Here is a 25,518-nt window from a genome sequence, read left to right as displayed (position 1 = left end):
TGGTGGCTGGAGGGAGTATAAGTGTGCAGGAGGCACTGTCAAGAAGCTGGGTATATATCAAAATTCATTTAATTCATACAATGTCCCCATCCACTTTATCAAGGCAATGAATGCATGATAAACAGTCAAAGTAATTGAACAAATTGTCTGTGAAAAGTTCTAAACCTGCCAAAACCTCCCTCATTCATTTAAAAAATATACATTGTCTCAGTTCCTAACTCAATGATGTCTGTTTCCATCTACAATATGACAAGCCCCCAACTTACTTCTTTTTTTTTTTGAGAAATTATCAACATAGGCTGCCTCAACCACCACTCATCTCAGTTGCTCTAATCATTCATTCTATGATTCTTTTCACTTCAAAATTGATATCTGTGCACAATAAATAAAAATATATGGATAAATATTAATAGCAATAAGAGCACTAGAAACAAAATATCACCAAGAAACTTACTTCAAAATTGAGAAAGGAGCAACATCATTCCAAAAGCTTCTTGGTGTATATTTTGTATTAAATGCATTTAATATTGCTCTGAATATTTTTATTTCTATTCAGTTGTAGCTGCTATTCTTTACAATAGGTTTGTTAAGAGAAAGTCTGTTTTGACAAATTTGATTGGATATTATGATGTGGTTACAAAGGAACTGGATGCAGAAAATAATTTTGATATCATATATTTGGATATATAATGGAGTCATTGGTTAAAGATGCATTGCAGGATCATCTAGACAAGACTGCAGCAATAATTCAGACACAGCATGGGTTTGTTAAGGGAAAGTCTTGCCTGACAAATTTGATAGGATATTATGATGTGGTTACAAATGCGTATATACCATTAAAAAAAATACTCCATGAGAAGGGTTCCAAGTTGGATGAATAGTGAAGTTGCCACATTACTTGAGCAGAAAAAGGTGGCATGGAAAGGTTACAGAGCAATAAAAAGTACTGAAGCCTATAACAGCTACAAGGTGATGTGTAATAGAGCCACAGAAAAAGTTCGACAGGCAAAGGCAGTTTATGAGAAATCACTAGCAAACAGAGCAAAGAGGGGGGGGGGGGGATAAAGAATTCTTCACATTCTTCACATATATAAATGCCAAGAAGAGCAGGACAAACCAGATCGTTCCTTTATGTAAGGGAAAAGGGATAGCAATAAATACACCAGCTGCTGTTGCAGATGAACTCAACAGTTATTTTGCATCAATATTTACAAATGAAAAGCCTTTTGTGGCAATGGAAAATTGTGGGAGCGAAGTTAAAAAATATGTAATTAATGATATTGAAATTTCGCAAGATTATTTAATGAAAAAACTTTCGAGCCTACAGACCAGTAAGGCTCCTGGAGTTGATGGAATATACCCTATAATCTTAAGGGAGGCGGCAAGTGAGTGCATTGAACCATTGAGGCTAATTCTGCGAGCATCACTAGACTCTAGGGAGATTCCCTTGGATTGGAAAAGTGCAAATGTATCTCCCATACATAAGGGTGGCTCTAAAAGTGAAGTTGGAAATTATCGACCTGTCAGTCTGACTTCAGTAGGAGGGAAAATCATGGAGGCAATGACCAAGGGTGGTCAGGATAATTTGGATCGAATTGAAATTCTCAAGGATACTCAGCATGGTTTTGTAAAGGGAAAATCATGTTTAACAAATCTGGTTCGCTATTTCGAAAGGGTCACTCACGAGCTGGATTTAGGGAATAATTTCGACGTTGTTTATTTAGATTTCAGCAAAGCTTTTGACTCAGTCCCACATGAGCGGTTGCTTTATAAGCTGGGGACAGGTTGGAGTCACTGGGAAAATCCTTAGATGGATAGAAGGATGGCTTCAGGGCAGGAGGCAAAGGGTTGTGATAAATGGCTATTCCTCAGATTGGGTTGATGTAAGAAGTGGGTTTCCCAAAGGATCAGTATTAGGACCACTGTTGTTTTTATTTTTCATAAACGACATTGATGAAGGGATAGAGGGCGTGATGTCTAAATTTGCAGATGATGTTAAAATTGGTAGAGTAGTTAATGATCACTGTCAAGCTGAGCTTCTTCAGAGAGACCTAGATAGACTTCAGGAATGGTCAGAAAAATGGCAGCTATGCTTTAATCCAACAAAGTGTAAGGTATTACACCTGGGAAACAGTAATCCCAAAAAAACTTATTCACTTGGTGGAGTTCAACTAAACCCAGTACTGGAGGAAAGGGACTTGGGTGTTACGATACGGTCAGACATGAAATTCTCTGAGCATTGTAAACAGGTTGCAAGGAAGGCCCATGGTGTCCTATCGATGATCTATCGAACTTTTGCAAGTAGAGATAGGGACGTGATAATCCCATTATATAAGGCTTATGTTAGACCACACTTAGAATACTGTGTTCAAGTATGGAGACCGCACCTAAAGAAAGACATCGAGTTTCTTGAAAGGGTGCAAAGACAGGTAACTCGCCTGGTGAGATCGGCAAAAGGGCGTCCTTATGAAGAAAGACTTCGAATATGTGGGTTGCAGAGTTTGGAAACTAGACACCTTAGAGGAGATTTGATTGAGGTGTTTAAGGCTCTGAGAGGCATCAGTAAAATGAATGAGGACGAAATTTTCAAGGTTATAAATGATGCTAGAACTAGGGGACATAAATGCAAATTACAGGGGGGAATGCTTAGATTGGACTGCAGGAAGTTTTATTTTAGCCAATGAGTTATAAATTACTGGAATAAGTTGCCTTCATGGGTGGTAGAGGCCGACAGTTTGGGGAAATTCAAAGGTCATCTGGATAGTACTTTCGGGTAAGGGAAGCACATAGGATGATAGGTTTAATTTCCTTTTTTTTTATTTTTTTTTTATTAATTATTATTATTTAGTTATTTATTTTATTTATTTATTTTTTGGCTGGTGCAGCATAAGCCATAGGCTTTCTTGCACCATGCGGCTGTTACAAATACTAATAGTAATACTAATAATCATAAATGGCTGGAAGTCAAGAGAAGAATAAATTTTGGATGGATAGCATTCAGAAAATATAGTCACATACTGAAGAGCAATATCCCAGTTTGTCTGAAACGTAAAATAATGAACCAATGTATACTCCCCACCATGACTTATGGAAGCGAAACTTGGGCACTCACCAAAAAGAATGGAAGAGAAGCTGAGAACTACACAGCGAAGAATGGAATGAATTATATTGGGAATCAGACTGTTAGATAAGAGGAGAAACACATGGATTAGGCAGCAAACTCAAGTAAAGGACATTCTTATCAAAACTAAAGAACTAAAATGGTCTTGGGCAGGACACATAGCTCGGAGACATGATGACAGATGGACTAAGAAAATAACAGAATGGTACCCAAAAGGAGCTAGAAGAAAACCTGGAAGACAAAGGCGGAGATAGATAGATGAAATTCGTGAATTTGTGGGTAGTAAATGGATGGCCAGTGCTCAAAACAGAAGGAACTGGAAAGTTGCTGGAGAGGCCTTCATCCTGCAGTGGATTGAAAATGGCTGATGATGATGATGTGCAAGGATTGCCACAATTTATCAATCATGTTAGAGCGAAACTGTGTAGAATAAATAAGTAAATAAATTTTCTGTTTATACTCCAGGACGACCAAACGATCAGAGGAGTTTACAAGATACACAGAATACAAGAAACAGCACCGTATTCAGCAGTCATGGGCTTGAACGCCGGTCACTCAAGGCACGTGTACTTATGCACCTGCGTGTCTGACCACTAGGCTACGGCGACCTTTAATAAATTTTCTATTTTTACTCCGGCACGACAACCAAGTCAGTAGAGTTTACAATAAATCGTCAATACAAATATTTATCGTATTTAGTAGACATGGGCTTGAACCCTGGCACTCAAGGAACGCGTGCCTTGAGTGTACCAGGTACTCTCTCACTGCTGACCACTCAGCTACGTCAGGCGTGAAGTACCGTGTTATATGGGGGTTGCTTGTATATATTATTTCTAGGGGGTTGAACCCCCCCCACAGATGTCCTGCATTGGAATGCTAAGGATCTGGTCACTTAAATTAACTATATAATATCGGTGTAGATATACCCGGTGGTGAGCTGTGAATATTTTAACAATGGGCCCGCAGTTTTGACAACTTTTTGATGTGAAACATCCTTGGGGGTTCCTGCCGCGGATGACATCACTTCTGTGACTTCATCCGCAGCAGGCTTCAGCCAGAGGCACTTTCCACGTTCACACTACTAGTCTACGCCAAACATTCACTAGTAGTATGATTAGAACGTGTGACGCATTTTTCGTGACCAGTATGATATCTCGAGTCAACCTGGTCATCATGTCACCCTCCCCTCTTTACAATGATACCTGGATGCAATAGTATCTCGAGTTCTAACTGTTTAGATTTTTTTAATAGTATAACATCACAATCATACTTCCTGAAGTAAGTATCACTGCAACAATACAAATATTTGTCAACAATTTATTTTTTCATCTCGCATTTTTGTAACATTCCATTGTTAGGTGCCCTGAACAGCTGCATATGTCGTTTCAACTACAAGGTTGGTACTTCAATCAACGCTATTTTCTAGACATTAGATACGTTGCAATCACAGGGTACACATCAGTTACTTTAGTTATCATAATTCCATTGTATCTTCTTGTCTTCCAGAAATTAGAAAAATTTGCGAATGTTCAATAAAATATTTACAATAGAAAAGTTCTATTATTTCGTAATCAATGTCCAAATCAAAATACCTAAAAGAAACATGAAGGATTCACATAAAACCATCTATCGCGTGTGCTGGGTACACGCGCCACTTTTTTATTCGTCTCTTTTTTTTTACTAAGGAAATATAATGGATACATATTTTTTTCATGAAAAAATTTTAATATTGCGAATAAAAAATAACACGAAATATTTCCCATATCACAAAACATTCTACAATATAAAAACAAATATTAAATAAAAAACAAACTCTTCTAGAAAAGGCACACAATTATTATTATTATTAGCTATATGGTGCAAGGAAGCCTGAGGCTTTTTGTTGTCGATCTTCTGCTTTGCTCACGCTGAGTGATGATTATAGAGGTGATTTGACGTAACGATCCGGATTGAAGCAATAGTTTTCCATTTAGATGTATAGTCAACATTATTCATTCATTTATACAATATTATTCATTACACTGAAAGCACTGCTAATCGTAGTGGTTTCAAAGATATTTCTGGCTTTTATAATTGAAGAGGGAATTTCACTCGATTTTAAAGATAAACTGTCTTCGACAAAATCTCTAAAATCATTAATTTTTATTTCATATTTTATCAGAAAACTTAAATTTCTTATTCATTTTTCACCGTCTTGCCACGGAGACTGAAGTTCTTTCATATTCCACGATTCCAGGTAGCATATTTTTAAAATCTCTTTCAATTCCTCATCGTCAATAGTATCATTATTTTTTTATTTAATTTAAAATTACTCTGTTGCATTAATAACTTATTCTTAATAACGTGTCACGAGGTAATTTTTTAAATGTGTTCTTACTTTCGATTCCTTCAAATTCTTTCAACTTCAACATGCTCTCAATTTTAGCTTCATAATTTCCTTCAGAATTTTTGAAATTAGCGATAGCATTGTTAGTTAGAATAATTAATTTATCTGCTTTTACTATAGTGATGCTGCGACTTTGTAAAGCTTGTAGTTAAGGTAAGAGAGCTCCTGCAGGATGTCGATCATTATTGTTAAATCGTTAAGAAATTCCAGATTGAAAAGTTGGTTTAATAATCCAGAATATTTAATTAACTTTCTGATTCAAAATGTTTGCACAAAGCGGGATAATTCCTCCAACCCTCAATTGCCCTCAGTAAGCTACAAGCTGCCCATTGTGGCCCAAACACACGACCGATCTTTATAGTTTCCGCATCAAGTTCTTTTGCAATCATCTTTAATTCGCGCTGGTTTTTTGGAGATTGGTGATACAGTTTTTTTTTTTTAATTATTACCTGTATGCCATATATTTTAGAACATTTTCTGCACAGTGAAAACCTTGACGAAGTTTCAAAATCTTCCAACATTTCCTCTTCGTAAAGTTTATATAATATCTTAGTTGCCTCAATTCCCCCCCCCGTACGCTGCTACTCTCGCTAGTTCTTTGAATACAGTGCAAAATGTCGGAATCACACGAATATTCTGCTGTGACCATGTAAACATAGACAGGAGACATTTACTGGAAGTCAAGGTGCACTCACTTCTCCAAAAAACATGACTTCTTGTAGGAGTAAAGGGGAACCACAACACAGGTTGACCAGAGGCTATAATCCGTGTCGAGAAGCTTCTTAATCCTCTGACTGGCTATGGAATGCATATTGACTAGCGTGACTTCTCGGTGTGTGACTGCAGAGGTTTTATGAAAACCACTAACATTTTGAAATGGCAATCCCTTTCACCCTTAACCTGCGCTTTCTAATTACCTAAATTGTCTAAAGGCCAGAGGTAAGAACAATGCATACAAAGTTGTCTCTCCCAACCCGTTCGTTACATGGAAATTTTCTTCGTTTACCGGAAACTATTTTAAATGTAATTACCAAGGGGGAATCAAAAAAATTCGCTATAAAGAAGTTCGTTAAACAGAGGTCCGACTGTAATTAAATCAAAAATGAAGCAATTTTAAAATACATAACCAATCGATTGCGCCATTAAAATGCTGGGAATGGGGGCCCCACTGGCCCCATCGTAGTTTCGCCTCTAGATACTCAATAATTGCATTCAGGATTTTATTTGTAAAATAAACGATCGTCTCAACAATGGGCTCGCAAATTTTCAAAAAAAAATAACAATGGGCTCATGCGAGCCCATTATAGCTCACCACTGGATATACCACAGTTTACCCATAAATTTAACTACATACATAGTGTAAAGGCATTTAATTTTATCTCATATTGTGGCTGCCTTCACAACGAGATACCAGGTATTGCACTACTTCAAATAAATAGCACTCCTCTAGCAGAGGAGACTACTGTTATTTATTCTCAGTGGACACCGCCACCCAGATGGCCATTTCGAAGCTAGTTGGCTTCATCATCAGTAGGCAGGCAGGCAGGTACCCTGATAATACAAACATGCCATCTCAGTAGTGAAGTCATTCCACAATATGAGAGATGCCAAATGGTGTACAGAATGATACAGTATTTGAAGATTAAATGCGGAAGGAATAATATGATAGGGGTTTAAAATTAAACCCATATAAAATTATAATAAAAATAAATATTAAATTAAACGATGCCTTTACAGTATATATGTAGTTAAATTTATGGGTAAACTATGGTGTATTTACACCGATATTATACATATAATTGTACTCATCGGAATCATTAGGCCTATTACGCTCCTGCTCTAAACTTTCCCAACAAAATATGTCCCACCAAACTGACTCAACATTGCACTGTCCATCTATGTCAACTGGATGCACTTCCTTAGATTTTATTTGTTTCTTAACTAATAAAATCTAATGAAGTGCATCCAGTTGACATAGCATAACCCTTCCTCCCTTCCTATCCAGTCTGTCCTTTCTGTAAACATTTAACTCCCCAAATTCGAATTCTGCATTCCTTATATCTATGTGATACCACATATCTGATATCCCAACAATAACTGCCTGTGATGTCTTGACCACGAACTCAAATTCATCAAATTTATTTACTAAACTCCTAGCATTGGTGTACATGTAAGTATACATGCACCTATTCTTACTCTTGGTTAGCCCATGTATTTACTTGTTGCATAATGACTCCCAGCAGTCTTTGAAATTCCCAGCACCTTGTTTTACAGGCTGCTGCTCATTCTAATAGAAGCAGTGCAATAATCACTTTCACCTCTGCTACAGCTACAGTTAACCTATTAGTCTCTGAATCCTGCCCCCAAGGCAACAGTTTTTCAACCCACCTAACAATGCCTCAATAGCATCAGTAAATATTCTTGCACCCTTTATATTTAAGTGTATCTCATCCCTGTAAAAGCAGTCTCTCCTGTTAACAAGCATAGACCATGCTGAAAAAAAATTCTACCCCATGAGCCCTGCAACAATCTCTCCAGGGCCAAATTGATTGACAAGACTCTCATCATATACTCCCTCCTATCATGTCTGGCCAGAATTACAGACACTTTCAAATTTAACTCTAATTCGCAACTTTTTTTCAACACTGACCTGAATTTGTTTAGGAAATCTGCAGATCTCCTATTCTTAATGTTATTAGTGCCAACATGTGTAACAATAACATCCTTTGATAACAAAAATTGATATTGTGTCCTCTACAATATCAATTTTTGCCCCTGGCAGACATACTCTGGTCCTATTCTGCCTATCCTTTTTGCACAATATATTACCCAGCTCCCTGACAATAGAGTCTCCAACAATAACTAGTTCCTGTGGAACCAGCTCATTCTGCCTTGAAGATTGCTGCTGTGTTACTCACAAGAGTGAGCCCTGGCTTGAGTTGGATAGCTGAGACCTTGATGGGTCCTCCACTTTAATACTTCGAGGGCATCTACCCGATTCTTCAAACTCTCATAGATGCCCATCAGAAAGCTGAGTTGGCACCTAATTTCTTGACGCTTTCTGCACCTAGCACATAGAAAGACATCCTCCATGGCTAGATCATGCTCTGTTCCAGAAATGTCTGCAAACGTTTCACAAGTTGCACATTTTTTCAGGCTGTGATGGGTTGGAGAATCATCCCCTTTGCTTCTCCCCTGAGCCACAGCACTCCTACTTTTTGCTCGTTGCTGTCGGACATGATTTCTGTTTGTTTGAATACAATTGGTTAACAATGAAAATTAATAAGATTAATAAACTTAAATAATTGTCAATACTACACTAATGTAATAGATTCCTAAATGCAGTAAGTATACATGCACCTATTCTTAGTCTTAGTTACCCTAAACACAGCCCATATACAGGGTTGTTAAAATTAAAGTATCCCTATGTAGAGGACTCTGGAGCGAATTCTAAGGCTCGTACTGAAGAGAAATTTGAACAACAGGTACAATAAAGAATGTGCTCGGCATTTATTGGAAAAAAAAATTTGTCACTATATGGCACTATGGCAATACAAATCACTTGAACGCACTACAATTGTTCAATGTGTCCTCCATTTTGGTCAACAACAGTTTCCATTCAAAGAACAGCATTTTCTACATCAGAACTTAACATGTCAAGTGGAATAGTGAGCACATGACATCTAATGCTGTCCTTCAGATCTGCCAGAGTTTGACACCTTTCCCAATAACACCTGGTTCTTCAAAAAATCCCACAACCAGAAGTTGCATGGGGTGAGGTCTGGTGATTGGGATGACCAAGATGTCTGGAAACAACGGCTGATGACCAGTTTGTCTGTAAAGTGTTGCCTTAGCAACACTTTACAGATTTTGGACACAACGGTGGATGTGGGGTGGTGCACCATCTTGCATGAATATGGTATCCCGAAGGCACCCACGTTGTTGCAGCTCTGGTATTGTGAAATTTGCCAATATTTCATAATATTGCTGCCCAGTGACGGAACAGGTGTAGGGTCCAGTCAGTGTTACCTGTTCAAAAAAATATGGCCATAAATCCACAGCATGCTGTCACTTTTAGAGAATGCAACAGGACCTTTGGATAACTCGAGGGTTTTCTGTTGCCCAAATGTGATAGTTGTGTATATTCACTTTCCATTTAAGCAGAAGTGGGCTTCATCACTCCAAAGGATGTTCCACGGCCAAGTAATATCTACTGTCATTCACGCCAGAAACTGAAGTGCATATGTGAAACGAATATCTGCATCACCATGCTTTAGTAGCACGTGCATCTTGTAAGGATAGTACACCACAACAACTGATGCATTACTAGCCTTACAGTGGAATATGGCATGTCCACTTCACAAGAAACAGCTGCCACACTTGTGGTACCACATGGAGATTGACTTGATAATTCCATGACAGCCATAGCCACATCTTCAACAGAGGAGTCCACTCGTTTTCGACCTCTACCTGGATGAACACCAAGATGTCCTATTGCTTCAAATTTTGCAATCATTTTGCAGACAGCACAAACAGTCATAGGTCCATGCCTTACGCACTTCTGTCGCCGGAATCCTCTGATAGCCGCAGCTGCATTGTTGCTGTTCTAATAGTACAGTTTCATTAATAGCACCTTTTCCTGCAACGTTGTTGGCACTGCTTGAGATTGTTGGCAAAATCATACAGTAGTGCAGGCAAACATCTACTGTATGATTTTGAAGAGACTGCTTTGCTTTTATACAGTACAGTAGAGCTGAGTAGTGGCGCTGTGGCAATAACTTACAATTATGCAAATAACGTAAGTTATTTTCATAATCATAACCAAGATAGTTATGCGCCATACAGCGACAAATTTTGTAACTAATTTTTTTTTTCGAATAAATGGTGAGCGCATTCTTTATTGTACCTGTTGTCCAAATTTCTCTTCAGTACGAGCCTTAGAACTTGCTCCAGAGCCCTCTACATAGGGATATTTTTAATTTTAACAACCCTGTATTTACTTGTTACAGGCACCTCCATAGCCAGGAGGGCAGGAGCGGCAGTGCGTAGCCCACGCTTCTTGATTAAACCGGGGTTCGAGCTCATGACCACCAAATACGGAGGATGCGGAAAGGTCAGGGAATGACCACTGCATATCCCCGGAGCAATATGGCCTTAGTTGCTAATGCTCCTAAATAACAACATACTTGTTCCATGATAACTTCCAGCAGTCCTTGAAATCCCCAGCACCTTGCTTTCCAGGCTGCTACTCATCGCAATTATCACTTTCATCTCTGCCTGTAGCTACTGTTAACCTATTAGTCTGTGAATCCCCCAACTAGCAGTTTTTTGACCCACCTAACACTGCCTCGATAGCAACAGCAAATATTCTTGCACCCTTTCTATTTAAGTGTATCCTGTCCCAGTAGAAGCGGGCTCTCCTGTTAAGAAGCACACACCACACCAAGAAAATTTCTACTCCATGAGCCTTGAACAATCTCTCCAGGGCTGAATTGGTTGACAATGCTCTCTCATCATATACTCCCTCGTATTATGTCTGGACAAAATTGCAGATTCTTTCAAATTTAATCGTAACTTTGCAACTTTTTTTCAACACTGACTTGTAATTGTTAAGTAAGTTTGCAGATTGTCATCTTTACTTGCAATTTTAAAGATTGGTTCTTGATAAGCAATCAATCACCAAGATTGCAAGTAAAAGTGACAAGATCAAAAAGGGAGTTTCTCTGTTTCAGATATAAAATATCATCCTTTCTTTTCTCTCCCTTTTTTTTTTTATAGAAGCAATGACAAGGTTGCATGTTATGGGACAATATCTTTTTGCTTAGTATTATTTAATTTTGTAATATATATATATTTTTTCCCTCTGGGTACCTCTAAGATAATTATACTCACTCTTTAGTGCCTTTCTATTCCTCTTAAATATTCTATTTCTCTCTTCTTCCTATTTATCTTATTACTTAATTTATATACATATATATATAGTGGTGCTCAAAGAAAGTGCATCACACCTTAAAATTGTAATTGTTTCCACCATTGTTAAGTAAGTTTGCAGATTGTCATCTTTACTTGCAATTTTAAAGATTGGTTCTTGATAAGCAATCTATCACCAAGATTGCAAGTAAAAGTGACAAGATCAAAAAGGGAGTTTCTCTGTTTCAGGTATAAAATATCATCCTTTCTTTTCTCTCCCTTTTTTTTTTTATAGAAGCAATGACAAGGTTGCATGTTATGGGACAATATCTTTTTGCTTAGTATTATTTAATTTTTTTATATATATATATTTTTTCCCTCTGGATATCTCTAAGATAATTATACTCACTCTTTAGTGCCTTTCTATTCCTCTTAAATATTCTATTTCTCTCTTCTTCCTATTTATCTTATTACTTAATTTATATACATATATATATAGTGGTGCTCAAAGAAAGTGCATCACACCTTAAAATTGTAACTGTTTCCAAATAACTTAAGTATATGGCAATATTTCTTACAGATTGCATCAGATACGATTGACATGCATAGGTGATGATGTAATATTGCATCAGCTGTTACTTTCAGCTATATAAGCACGCTCTGCAAGAGTTGAAGTAATTCCTTGCTTGTATCAGGATGGTGAGTTACGTGCAGTTGAACCCACGAAGAAAGAGTGCTATTGTTGCTTTACGTGAGAAAGGATGTTCTTCCCGTCATATTTCTTATAGAGTGTCTTGTAATCAATTGACAGCGAATAGATTTCTTTCCAAACTCAAGAATACTGGTTCTGCTGATAGGGAAAAAGGAACCAGATGCAAACAAGTCTCTACACCAAAATAGGACCCCGTTTTGAAGCACTTATGCCTTAAAAACTGTAAAGCTTCTTCGTCTGAGCTGAAAAGAGAATGGGAAGAACATGCAGGAGTGGTAGCAAGTGCAGTAACAGTCAGAAGACGCCTCTTCAAAAATGGACTTGTAGCCCTCCGTCCTAAGAAGAATCTCCTCACACAAAAAATGAAAAAGGCCCGATTAATTTGGTGTAAAGAGCATGTCAAATGGACCTCCAAGCAGTGGAAGTCAGTTATTTTCTCAGATGAGAAGAAACTCAACCTGCACGGCTCTGATAGGAGACAAAAGATTCCCCCAACATAAACGTGGTGAAGAATACCATCCAAACTGTATGGTGTCTACAGTGAAATTCCTTACCAGCCAAATGATATGGGGGTGCATTTCGTATCACCTGCAGTTTATAAAAGGTTCCGTAAATGCCAATGGATACCTGGCTATATTGGAAGGCAAATTGCTGCCAACCATTAGAGACCATTTCAACCTGCCAAGTAACTGCATCTTTCAGGACGACTCTGCTCCTTGTCATCGGGCGAAAAGTGTAAGTAGGCACTTCTGTAATCACTTTAGCTTCATTTCTCCATTAGAGGTTCGAGAATAATGTGTTTACATTTGTTACAGGTGAAAAAATGGTCGGAAGAATGGTCCATTACACATTTGTGTTTGGAACCACGAACTATCAGTTGATTATCTTCAGAAATTGATCTTGTCAATGCCTCGACGGTGTGCTGCTGTCATCAGGACCAGGGGTGGTTCAACTAAATATTAGATTTAATATTTGGTGAACTTTTCATTTTGTTTTCTATTTAAAATGATAAACTGAAGCAAATTGAGGGCTTCTGATAACATTTCAGTCATAATTGTCATGTTTACCAAAACTATTGTATAAAGGTTGCAAATACTCATTTTGGAATATTTTCAGAGCACCTGTCAAATATTACTTAGCTTTGCCTTAACTATTAATAAATATCTTTTGTTTATATTTCTATTTGGATGCTAGTCATTAATGTAACATACCAAAGCGAAAAAGGGTTAGAAATGTGAAATTCCTACGTGATGCACTTTCTTTGAACACCAGTGTATATAGCAGAGCCGTTTTTGAAACTAGTACAAACTAGAAAGAAGAAGAATGTAATTTGAACAGAGAGTATATCTTTAACAAAAAGAAAAAAAAGAAAAAAACCTTTTTTGATATGAAAAGGAAGTTTAATATACTTACAAATACAATCATTATGAATGCTGCAGCCACATAAGAGGTTCGTGTCATCCACATACTAACAAAGCGAAAATGCTCTCCAGTCACTACATTTCGTACAAATCCTAGAGTAAAAACAAAAAAAAATCTTTTTTTTTTTTTTTAAGTGCAAATGTGAAATTGAAACTTAGTACATACTAAAGTGTGCATAACTCATTCCTTTCACTTAAATAATCATGCAAAATTAAATTATCCTTGCTCTAATGAGCAACAACAATAATGATTTTAATAACAAACTTGAATATAATTTATATATCACTTATTCGGTTGTTAAAAACAAAGATAAGCTTCAGAAAGATTAAACACTTTGGCTGTGTAATTAAACACTTCAACTGGGTGTTATTAAGGAGTATAGTTTATTGAGGTCAGTTACATGGAGTTGAAATGGGTAATTATATTTTAAATAGTTTGAAAACAATACACTCTTGAATTACAGCTTTGTGCACAAGGTCTCCTTTTGGATAGTATAATAAAATAAAGCTTATCAAAATATTAGGTTATGAACCTAAAGTTAAGATTATTTTATGTTCATTGTTGATTAACATTATTATAAAGACTGCTTGTTTGCAAAAAATAAGACAGAAAGGTGGCAGATGATTAAGGATATAAATTGATATACATGGGATAGACAGACAGGAAGAATGGATTTGACATAGTTTTGGATAAGGAAATGAAAGATAAGAGATAAAAGATAAGGGTGTAGAGAAGATTGATAAAGGTGAAGCTGGTGACAAAAGGAGGGACTTGGTATGAATCCTCATTCATCAAGGTATGAATGAGGATTAAAAAAAAAAAAAAAAATTGTAAGAAGGGTTGGACAAAGGACTGCAAAACATAACAAGAGGAGCAGAACTACTGTTGGAAAGACACTGCCATCTGAGCAACCTTAAATTATAAATTATACATAAACTATCATATATTATGCATCCTAGATTTATATGCATATTAGGCATTAATTTTTGAAGTAAGGCATTATCTATGATAAATCAAGTAGTGAAGCATTTTCAAAATAAAACAATTTAAATTTTAAAAGAATGAACAGTAAAACAGTTAGTAAATAAAATAAAAGCAGCTCTAATAACTCTCACAACAAGAAGTGCCACTCAGCCTCCAACAACAGGAAATGTAGTCATGCCATTCAAACACATGGAATTTCTGTCTCTACCACAAACATGGAAGGGTCTACAAAGCTCCCCAACTTTTGACTTTTGAAAAGCTGAAGATTAGGTGCCTACAAATACCTAATCTTCAGCTTTTCAATTTGTTTCCATATTTTTTTTTTTTTTGGCCAAAACAGTAAAAAAACTGGTGTTTTAATTTACAGTGCAGTTCATACTGCACTATAAATTAACTTCCACAGACAAAACATATTTTTTATATTAAAATAATACATAGCCACAAAATTGTTTACCAGTACATGCTTTTAAACTCAAACATTACCTTACTTAATATTTTCTGCCTGTTGATTTCTGTTTGGATTGTCTGTGAGACATCAATAGATTATGATTTCCCCCAGAAAGATACCATAGCAGACTTTATATCTCTTCAGAAATGCAGAGTCAAAGTTTTTTGTTTTGTTTTGTTCAGATTTTGCTATCAAGGCTTAGTGCTCAACACTTGGCTGATTCATGAGTAAAGATAAAGTCTAGAATATTCTTAGTCCTAGCACTGTCTCTAATATGCTGGTGCAAATAATAATCATTCAGTTCATTTAAAAATTTTATTCATTATAGTGGGTTTCCTTCCCACTCACTCCAATCAATTATGAGCAATTGAAATCACTTATAAGACACTCACACTTTCACCCATTCCACTGCATGTAGACTTACCATAATCTTCACAATTTTCTGGTCTGTGGTTTATTTCCTATTCTCATTATATATATTTACTTCGAACTAACTGCCAGCACACAGATTTTATGATGGTAGGCACGAGTCTAAATCTCTTTTCATACTCAGGCTACTTTTGATAAGATGTGTGCAGGCAGACCTTAACAAAACACATCTAGCACACCCCTTCTATCTTCCCTATCCTTATTAAATACATTGTACATAACATAGTGAAACTCGTCATCTCTTATTTGTGGGTGGCACCATGTTTCTGCTACCCCTATCATATGAGCATCAGTTATCCTAAGTAGGCATTCAAATTCACTCATTTTATTAATGATGTTCCTCCTCAAATTACTATACATGCAATTAAGACTAAATGTTCTTGTATAGTTTACTACCCCTGACACACCCCTTGAAGATATTTAGCTTATGCCCTAGCATTAACTTCACACGCATGTGAAATATTTTTGCCCTCAGAACATTGCTAATATCAGCTCTTTTGGCAACAAACAAGAACTCTTGTAATGCTTGTGCATATCTCAAAAACTACTGAGATGCATGCAAGCATTACTTTGTCCCATATTAGATAAATCAATATCTATATTATCCCAGTCCCCAAAAACTAGCCATTTCCCCGAACCCTTAAAGTGCATTAGTGATACTGACAAAAACCTTAGCACCACATTTGCTCAAATGAATCCAATCTCTACAAAATAGATTCATTCTACCTAAGTGCAAACCATAATGATAGAAATGTTCTCCTAAAAGCTTTGTACAGTCCCTCAATTCTTGAATTAATCCACAAGACTTTCTAACCTCCCATCCAATTATCACCCCCAGCACTTACTTCTACTCTTTCTAAAGAAATGGAGAAATCCATTAATCACAGTCTAAACTATCTAGAAACCTGCCACTGATCAATGATCGGCAGTATATATTCCATCAGTGTAAATCCATTGGTAATATACTGGAATAATAGTACTCATCTACTGACAAATTCAATGGAAAAATTTTGTAAAACTCAAGCAGCTGCTGTTGACATTTCCAAAGCTTTTGATCGTGTTTTGGCATAAAGGCCTTCTAAATAAGCTTCCGTTTTATGGTTTGTCAACTGTTTCTTTGTAATTGGTAGATGGCTCTCTATCTTCTAACTTTTCTACTAATGCTGGTTCTCCAAGGTTCAGTTCTTTCTCAAGCTCTTTTACACTTGTATATTATTGATCTCTTTCCATTGACTGGAAATCTTATCCATAGTTTTGCTGATGATAGCACATTGCATTCCACCTTCCAGTTTGAGAAACCTTGCCCTGCACAAACAGCTTCAATTTGTCAAATATCCACTACCAATTCTTTAAATGCTGTTCTGCAGGTAATTCTCCAGTGGGGGAAATGATAACTTAGTTGATCTCTGCTCTCATGCTTATCTTCAATGGCATTCAGATTTCTAGAGAAGAACTACTGAGATGTATCACATATCTCTATTAGGGATTACCCTGACTACTAATTGCTCGTATGGTATAAGTGAATCACAAATATTGCTTCCTTTGCATCTAAAAAATTGAGTTTTCTCTTTTGCTCTTGGTGTTACTTTTCTTCTAAACAGTTAAAAACTTCTTCTAAACTGTGTACAAATCTCAAATCTGCCTTCCATGGAATACCGTTCAGACATCTGGGGCAGTGACTCCATAAACCCTCTCTCAAGCTTCTAGACTCCATTCAAAAAGAATGGCAGCTAGATTAATTAATAACCCATCTCTTACAAAGTGTCTCCACTCTCTCTCTCTCTCTCTCTCTCTCTCTCTCTCTCATAGCCATTGTTTCTGCTGCATGCCTTTTCTAGAGATACTTTCATGGCCACTATTCTTCTGAATTGGCTTTTATAATTCCACCTCTCTCTCTTCAAAGTCAGCCCAAACATTAGCATTAGCACATGATGCAAGAAAGCAAGCTTATATAGCATCAGCCAAAATAAAACCCTTCCCATTTCACTGATCCATTCATTCCAAATGTTTGTCTAGTTCTACCTTGAATTTATTTAAACTATCAACTTCCACAACAACAGATGGAAGTTTGTTCCAGCAATCAACTACCCACTGCCAAAGGCAAACTTCTGCAACTGTTCTATCTATTCTACAACTGTCTTTCCTCAGTTTGAATCTATGCCACCTCAGGTTTGTAATCTGAGCAAGAGGAAGAATCCCATCAGCATTGAGACATGTGCCACAACCATTCATCATCCACTTACTGTCCAACTTCAACGTCGCAGAACCAACTTTTCTTCTTCCTCATTTATTACTTCAACTTCTGTTTTCTAGAACAACCTCCCTTCACACATATTTCCCAAAAATTACAATCTACAGAAATTCAAGTCCAATGTCAACAAGCATATTCTTTCATCTTCACAACCTTCAACCCACACACAATATTAAGTATTATAGGTTCTAATACCCTTTGCGTTTGGGGTTTTCATTACAAAAAAAAAAAAAAAAAAAAAAAGGATATAATCCCTCTTACTGTGCCTAGGCAGAACTAAAGACACATACATATTCTGACACATTCTATACTTATTCAGCAAAATCATCAGCTCATGTTCATTTAATGGCTCTGGAGAGACTGTGCAGGGCTCCAGGGGTAGAATTTTTCTCAGAGTGGTCTGTGCTTGTTAACAGGAGAGACTGCTTCTATGGGGATGGGATACACTTAAATAGAAGGGTTGCAAGAATATTTGCTGATGCTATCGAGGCAATGTTAGGTGGGTCAGAAAACTGCTAGCTTGGGGGATTCACACTCTAATAGATTAACAGTACCGCAGGCAGAGGTGGAAATGATTCTTGCACTGCTTCTATTGAAATGAGTAGCACCTCAGAAAGCCAGTTGTTGGGGATCGTGAAACAAGTAAATACATGGGCTATGTTAGAGTAACTAAGAGTAAGAACAGGTGTATGTATACTTGCATGTACACCAGTGCTAGGAGTGTAGTAAATAAATTTGATGAATTTGAAGTGCTGCTTAAGACATCCAAGGCAGATATTGTTGGGATATCAGCGACGTGGTGTCACTCAGATATAAGAGATGCAGAATTGGAATTTGGGAAGTACAATTTGTACAGAAAGAATAGACATGATAGGAAGGGAAGAGGAGTTATGCTGTTAGTTAAGACACACAAAATCTAAGGAAGTGCATCCAGCTGACATAGATGGACAGTACAATGTTGAGTCAGTTTGGTCACATAAGCACTGGGAACGCAAAAATGAGGAGAGAAGTTTATTATAGGTCTAATGACTCTTATGAGTATAATAAGCAATTATACAGAGAAATAGGGTGGACCAGTAAAGCAGTGCCTTATAATGGGGTATTTTAATTTCCCAGCTATAGACTGGAACTTGTGGGTTGGTCACTTGCACACTAGCAAGGCTTTTGTGGATTTATTGGATAATTGTTTTCTACAGCAGCATGTAGAGAGGCAACAAGAGGGAGTAACACTCTTGATCTGATTATCAGCATTGATTATTCATGCATTAAGAATTTACATATAAAGGAACCACTAGGTGGCAGTGATCACAGTGTACTGATGTGGGATATTTACTTAAAGATGTAACTACCACCACAGTCGACTACAGTGGTCTCAGAGATTTTTTTTTTTTTAGGTTCTATACAGTGGAAACAACTGATGATGTTGGCAATAGCAAATTCTAAATGGAAGCATTCAAGGAAGTAATTTTGGAAGCTACCAGGCATTTTGTTCCAACTAGGAAACAGTGCTCTAGTTTTAGGCCGAAATGGATGGCAGATGAACTCGTGGCAGAGAAAAAAAAATGCATGGGATGCACATAAATTATCATGCAACACAGAAGCCTATGGTAGATACAAGCTAGCCTGTAATCAAGTCACAAACGAAGTTAGGCAAGTGAAGGCAGATTATGAAAAATCTTTGGCAAAGGATGCAAAGACAAACAACAAAAACTTCTTTACTTAAACTCTAAAAGGAAGGGGATGAATCAGATTGGTCCACTTGATATCAATGGTTTGATTGTAGAGGATTATTCTCAGATAGCTACCGAACTAAATGAGTATTTTACATCTACATTCACACGAGGAGTTATTCAAGGAGGAGAGGGCCAGATGTTTATTAAACTCTAACAGGGTGTTAAATGATTTTGTAATAACTGAGAGCAAAGTGGAGGAGAAATTGTTGAAGTTAAACATAAGGCACCCGGGGTAGATGGAATCTATCCAGTTATATTACAGGTGGCAAAGTAAGTAAGTAAATCCATAACCATAATTATGAGAGCAGCCTTGGATTCAGAGGAGGTACCCATGGACTGGAGATGTGTAAATGTGACCCCAGTTCACAAAGGATGATCAAAGAGCAACACAAGTAATCACAGTGCTGTTGGTTTAAGTTCTGTTCCTGGGAAATTAATGGAGGCACTGGTTAAAGAAGCATTGCAGGATCATCTAGACAAGACTGCAGTAATAATTTAGATACGGCATGGGTTTGTTAAGTGGAAGTCTTGTCTGACCAATCTGATTGGATACTGTGATGTGGTCACAAAGGAACTGGATGCAAAAAATTATTTTATATCATATACTTGGATTTCAGGAAAGCTTTTGATAGTGTTTCACATAAAAGGCTGCTGTACAAATTGGTGCAGTATGGCATTAAGGGCAAGTTACTACAATGGATAAAAGGATAATTGGGTGGGAGAAGACAGAGTGGTAATCAATGGACACTGCTCTTTGTTTGTTTGTTATTTGGTTTTTAGGAGCATTAGCAACTAAGGCCATATTGCTCCGGGATATGCGGTGGTCATTCCCTGAATGACCTTTCCGCATCCTCCGTATTTGGTGGTGACGGGCTCGAACCCCGGTCTAATCAAGAAGCGTGTGCTACGCACTGCTGCTCCTTCCCACCTGGCTACGGAGGCACCCAACTGCTCTTCGTGGACTAATGTTATTAGTAGAGTTCCCCAGGGTTCGGTGTTGGGCCCATTGTTGTTTTGTATATTTATTAATGATATTGATGAATATCAGGTTTATCAGGTTTAATGTCCAAGTTTGCAGATGATAACAATTTGTTAATGACAGTATGCTACTGGAACAGGATCTAGAAAAGTTGGGCAGATGGGCCGAAAAGATGGCAACTGAAGTTCAACGTTGACAAATGCAAATACTACATATGGGTAGCAGTAACCCCAGAGAAATGTACCAACTTGGTGATGTTACTCACGGTAGTGGAGAATGAAAGAGACCTGGGGGTAATTGTGCAGTCAGATATGAAGTTTTTTGAGCAGAGCAGACAGGCTGCCAAAGTAGGTCATGGAGTTTTGTCAAAAATATACAGGAATTTTACGATCAGGGATAAGGAGGCGATTATCCCCTTATATAATAAGGCAATTTTTACACCCCTTGAGTACTGTGTACAGATCTGGAAGCCTCATTTTAGGAAGGATGTAGAGTTGCTAGAACGAGTACAGAGAAGGGCAACAAGACTGGTGAAGGGAACAAAGGGGTGCTCTTATGAAGAAAGGCTTAATTTCTGCAAATTGCAGCTTCTGGAGACTAGGCACCTGCCAGGTGATCTGATTAAGGTGTATAAGGCCTTGAATGGATTGAACAGGCTCAATGATGATGGGATTCTTACTCTTGCTCAGATTAAAAACCTGAGGGGGGGGCATAGATTCAAACTGAGGAAAGACAGTTGTAGAACAGATGTGTGGAAGTTTGCCTTTAGCCAGTGGGTAGTTGATTGCTGGAACAAACTTCCATCTGTTGTTGTTGAAGTTGATAGCTTATATAAATTCCAAGGCAGAACTAGACAAACATTTGTAATGAATGGATCAGTGAAATGGGAAGGTTCTCTCTCTCTCTCTCTCTCTCTCTCTCTCTCTCTCTCTCTCTCTCTCTCTCTCTCTCTCTCCCCCCCCACCCCTCTTAAAATCTGGTGGTAACATCATCTATTGTTGCTCTTGGCAAACATACACTGGTTCTAGTTCACCTATCCTTATTGCAAAAGATGCTAGCCATTTCCCAGACAATACAGTCTTTCAATAAAACAATCTTTCTGAATCAAAGCAGTATGCACCAGACTATTCTATTCTGGGATCCAAATCATTCACAAATACTTGAGACTGTGATGAGTTGTATCCAGGATAAGTATTTGTTTCTTCTGTGACTAATTTATTTAATAATGCACCAAGTTTTAATTTGAGATCAGTAAACTTCAGATTGGGAACAAAAAAAGGAATCATCAGTTGAGCTTGGTTTGCCTACCAGGCTGATTTTAGAATACATGGAATGGGCTATACAATCGATGAACTTATGAGTCAAACTGGGATCACCTGCAGCCATTTCCATCTGAGTTATGATATCATAAGACAAGACAAAGTATAGAAAGTGGATCTTGTAAGAAAACCATATTTTTTTAATGTAAGATTTGAGCTTAGAAAATATTACAGAGTTCAAGTTAAAGTATTACAGCAATTAAACTGTTTTACCAAACTTCTGTTATTAAAGTTAAAAATGAAGCTTACCAAAATTACTGAAAGTAATGTAACTTAACTGAAAATGTAAGAATTAAATTAACAAATATTGTAGAAATTAATTTCACAAAATTACTGAAAATTTGAAATTAAATTAAATTAAAATTAAATTTACAAAATAAAGAAATTAAATTTAAGGTATTTAAAAAAATTAAGGAAAACAAAAATTTGTCTAGTAGACAAATTTAATCCCCTTCATAAACCACTAGAGCCAACATAAAACATGTCCACTTTCTACAACTGTGAATAAGCGAGGGAACATACAGAATATCATTAACTTAGGGAATAAAATTAGAATGTGAAATCAAGAAAAAAAACATGTTTATTTTTTTTTTTTATAGACATAAATGTTAGTAAAGCAAAAATGGTGGCAAAGACTGAACCACTCTCCTTTCCAAATATGTCATAATTCATGGTGTATTTGGAAAGTTAAAGATGAATAAAATCAGAGCTCCTTCCCTAGAATAGCTTTCAAAAGAAAATTCCTTGAAATCTGAGGAGCCAACCCTTGCAGCAGATTATCTGAAATAGAAAAATTGAAAAACAAAATGAGCTAATGAATATAGAAGCTAACCATCAATGTTAGGTCAATGGAGCCAATGCTAAATCTATGTCAATGGGATAACAAGGTGTGATCAAAAAGTTCAGGGATGAAGTCAGTTCCTGAACTTTTTGATGTAGCAATTTCATATTTTTTTTATTTTTTTTTATTTTATTTTTATTATTATTTTTTTAAATTTTATTATTATTTATTTTTATTTATTTATTTATTATTTTTTTTTGGCTGATGCTGCATAAGCTTGCTTTCTTGCATCAAATGCCTCTACTAATGCTAATGCTAATATCTTAAAATTGCTACATGAGTTTCATAGCTTTATAAAATAAGCAAATTAGGAAAGTGCAAGATAAACCCATGAAGTGTTAAAAACAGCTTTCAGAGAAGATGCCTTGTGCTGTTTGAGGACTTTTCTTTGGTTTGCAAAGTTTAAAGAAAATGTTATCTGCTAAATATGATCCTCACCTGGCTGCTCTTCAAATGCTAAAACCAATGATTTAATTGCTCATGTTGGTGATCAGCTCAGAAGTGATCAATGTTCAACTATCCATAAAGTTGTTAGTGAAAGTAATATTTCTTATGAGACAGGTAAATCAACATGGAATGGATACCTCCTGGAAGAAGGAGAAGAGGAAGACTTAGGAGGACATGAATGGATGGAATATGGGAGTGCATGACAGCCCGAGGCTTAACCAACCAAGACACCTTGAACCGCACTTTATGGTGGGAAAAAATTCCTACCAAAAAATAACTTGTAGGCTGAGGAAACCCACTGTAAATGGAAACACTCCTCTTGAAAATGAAGAAGAGACAGGTAAATCAACATTAACACAAGACAAGTGAAAGCAATGCATTTCATTCAAGTTTGTTTCTCACAATCCTCAACTGTGGATTATTTAATTCAGGCTATCCCAATTAGAATTTATCATTAACAGAACCAGAAATTTTCTTCTAACCAATAATATGAATTTAAGCTCTGCTAGCCAGAGGACACTGTTCACTTTCTCTTGTATTGAAGCTAACCCTTGCAGGGCAGATTATCTGAAATAGAAAAACTGAAAAACAAAATTAGATTAAATTAAATAATCATGCATAAAACCTAAACTAATTACCGTTCCTATGCATTTTACAGATTGTTTTTATCTGGTATAGATCTTTATGGTACATAACTTAGCACAGAACGTTATGGTATACAACTCAGAATAGAAATTTATGAATGCCCAGTATACTGAAAACAATAAGGGACGAAGTGCTGAATCCTGACCACCACACCTCACTAGTCCAAGAAGAGTACTGTCCATTTATAACCACCTTCTGTCTTCTGACAATCAACCATCCCTTTATCCACCAATAACTTGCCCACACTTCTTCAATTTGCACAGTGGCATTTCTTGTGGAACAGTGCCAAAGGCTTTACTGAAGTCTAAATATATGATGTCAAAATTATATTTTTGCATCCATATCTACCTTTTTTCATAGTAGCTAATTAGATTATCAGACAAGATCTCCCCTTAACAAATGCTTGTTAGATTGGTGTATAAATGCATTCCTATCAAGATGATCCTGCATCACTTCTTTAACCACTGACTGTATTATTTCCCCAGGAATAAAAGTCAGGCTTTCAGGTCTGTAAATACTCACTTCACCTTTCGATCCCTCTTCATCAATATGAGGGACATTTGCATATCTCTAATCTATAAAGATATGCAAATGTCTCTCATATTCACATAAATGAAATGTATTTTTGGGGCACCCAAAATGGAACCCATTCCTCCATACATACCCCCATAATGAATTTTCAAGGCACTGTAGAACTTTTCATGGAATTTTAAAATTTTATAAAAATTAAAACTTTTAAAAATGCTTTAACACATTAACATGTTCTTATTTTGACTTTATCAGCCAATACTATAATAAAATTACTGTAAAAAAAAACCAGAAGTTTTAAAAAACAAAGATATATTTGTATACAGTAGAGCGTCAAAAATCCGAACGTCAATAATTCTGAAAAACTTAGATCAACATACTGCTTAGTGGGTTAAAGCATAGTTTAGACAAATTTTTGTTAATGTGAACCAAACATCACTGTAGACAAAGTAAAAGAAATCATGGGTTTTCAGTGCTTATCACCTTAAATAAGAATTCATTTAGTTATTGCAAGACTAGAAGGCAGACTTTTGTCTATAATCAGCTAGACGAATGAAATAGATCCAATATTGTAGCAGATTAATGGGCAACAAAAACTTTTCAGAGTTTCCAAGAAAAAATGAAAGAAATATAGTAATAGTATTTGCCATATAGTATCATTATATTACTTTCATTTTTTCTTGGAAACTATGAAATGTTTTTAAAATGAAATGAATGGAATGAAACTATGAAATGAAAATGGAAGAAATGGCTCAGGATCTATATCAGCACCCATATGACTGCAGATCCCAGGCATGCAATCATGACAAAAGTTGCTAATGCAGGGCAAAATCAGGATTCAAATGCAAAGCTATAAGCCTACTGGTTCCCAACTGCCTAGGAGAATTTATGCAGTGGGAAAAGTATAGTAAAAACTTTGGATTTAATGTTCAAGTAATCTACTGGAGAATACAGCTAAATAAAATGAATGGTAATTTTTTTAATTTCATCAGTTTTATATATACATTGCCCTACCATTAATATCTGGAAACCCCTCAATGCAAGGTGCTGCAATTGATGGAGTTAAGGCACTTCCGGCACAGAAGGATAATAGGGAGCCATATAAGCGATCGGCATGTATGTATTTCAACAGCACTGAAGATCCCTAGATTGACAACTGGTGATGTGATCTGCAAATTGAAGTGGAATGGTGCTAACCATCACAAAATGACCAGGAAAACTTCCAAAGTGGACAGAACATAACAGAAGAACTGTACCCTAATCTTCTCATTTACACAACAGTAAATGAGAAGATTGGGGTACAAGTCAGCACCAAAACAGTGCACAGGAAGCTGCATGATATTGGTTACAATGGTCATGCAGC

At 36.6% G+C, this 25,518-nt stretch overlaps 1 protein-coding gene across 2 annotated transcripts in view; it reads right to left on the bottom strand.

The window, feature by feature from the left end:
* LOC150077616 (membralin) overlaps positions 1-25,518 on the bottom strand; it is a 280,598-nt gene that overhangs the window by 150,399 nt on the left and 104,681 nt on the right. For both annotated transcript variants that reach the window (XM_090385657.1, XM_090385658.1), the window contains exon 6: positions 13,543-13,643. In XM_090385657.1, coding sequence (XP_090241783.1) covers positions 13,543-13,643 — 101 coding nt within the window. The remainder of the gene's footprint in view (positions 1-13,542; positions 13,644-25,518) is intronic.

This window comes from Mastigoproctus giganteus, chromosome 12, assembly GCF_048544385.1.
Source record: "Mastigoproctus giganteus isolate SK-2022 chromosome 12, ASM4854438v1, whole genome shotgun sequence".
Lineage (NCBI taxonomy): Eukaryota > Metazoa > Arthropoda > Arachnida > Uropygi > Thelyphonidae > Mastigoproctus > Mastigoproctus giganteus.
This window is presented reverse-complemented; position numbering and strand designations above follow the sequence as displayed.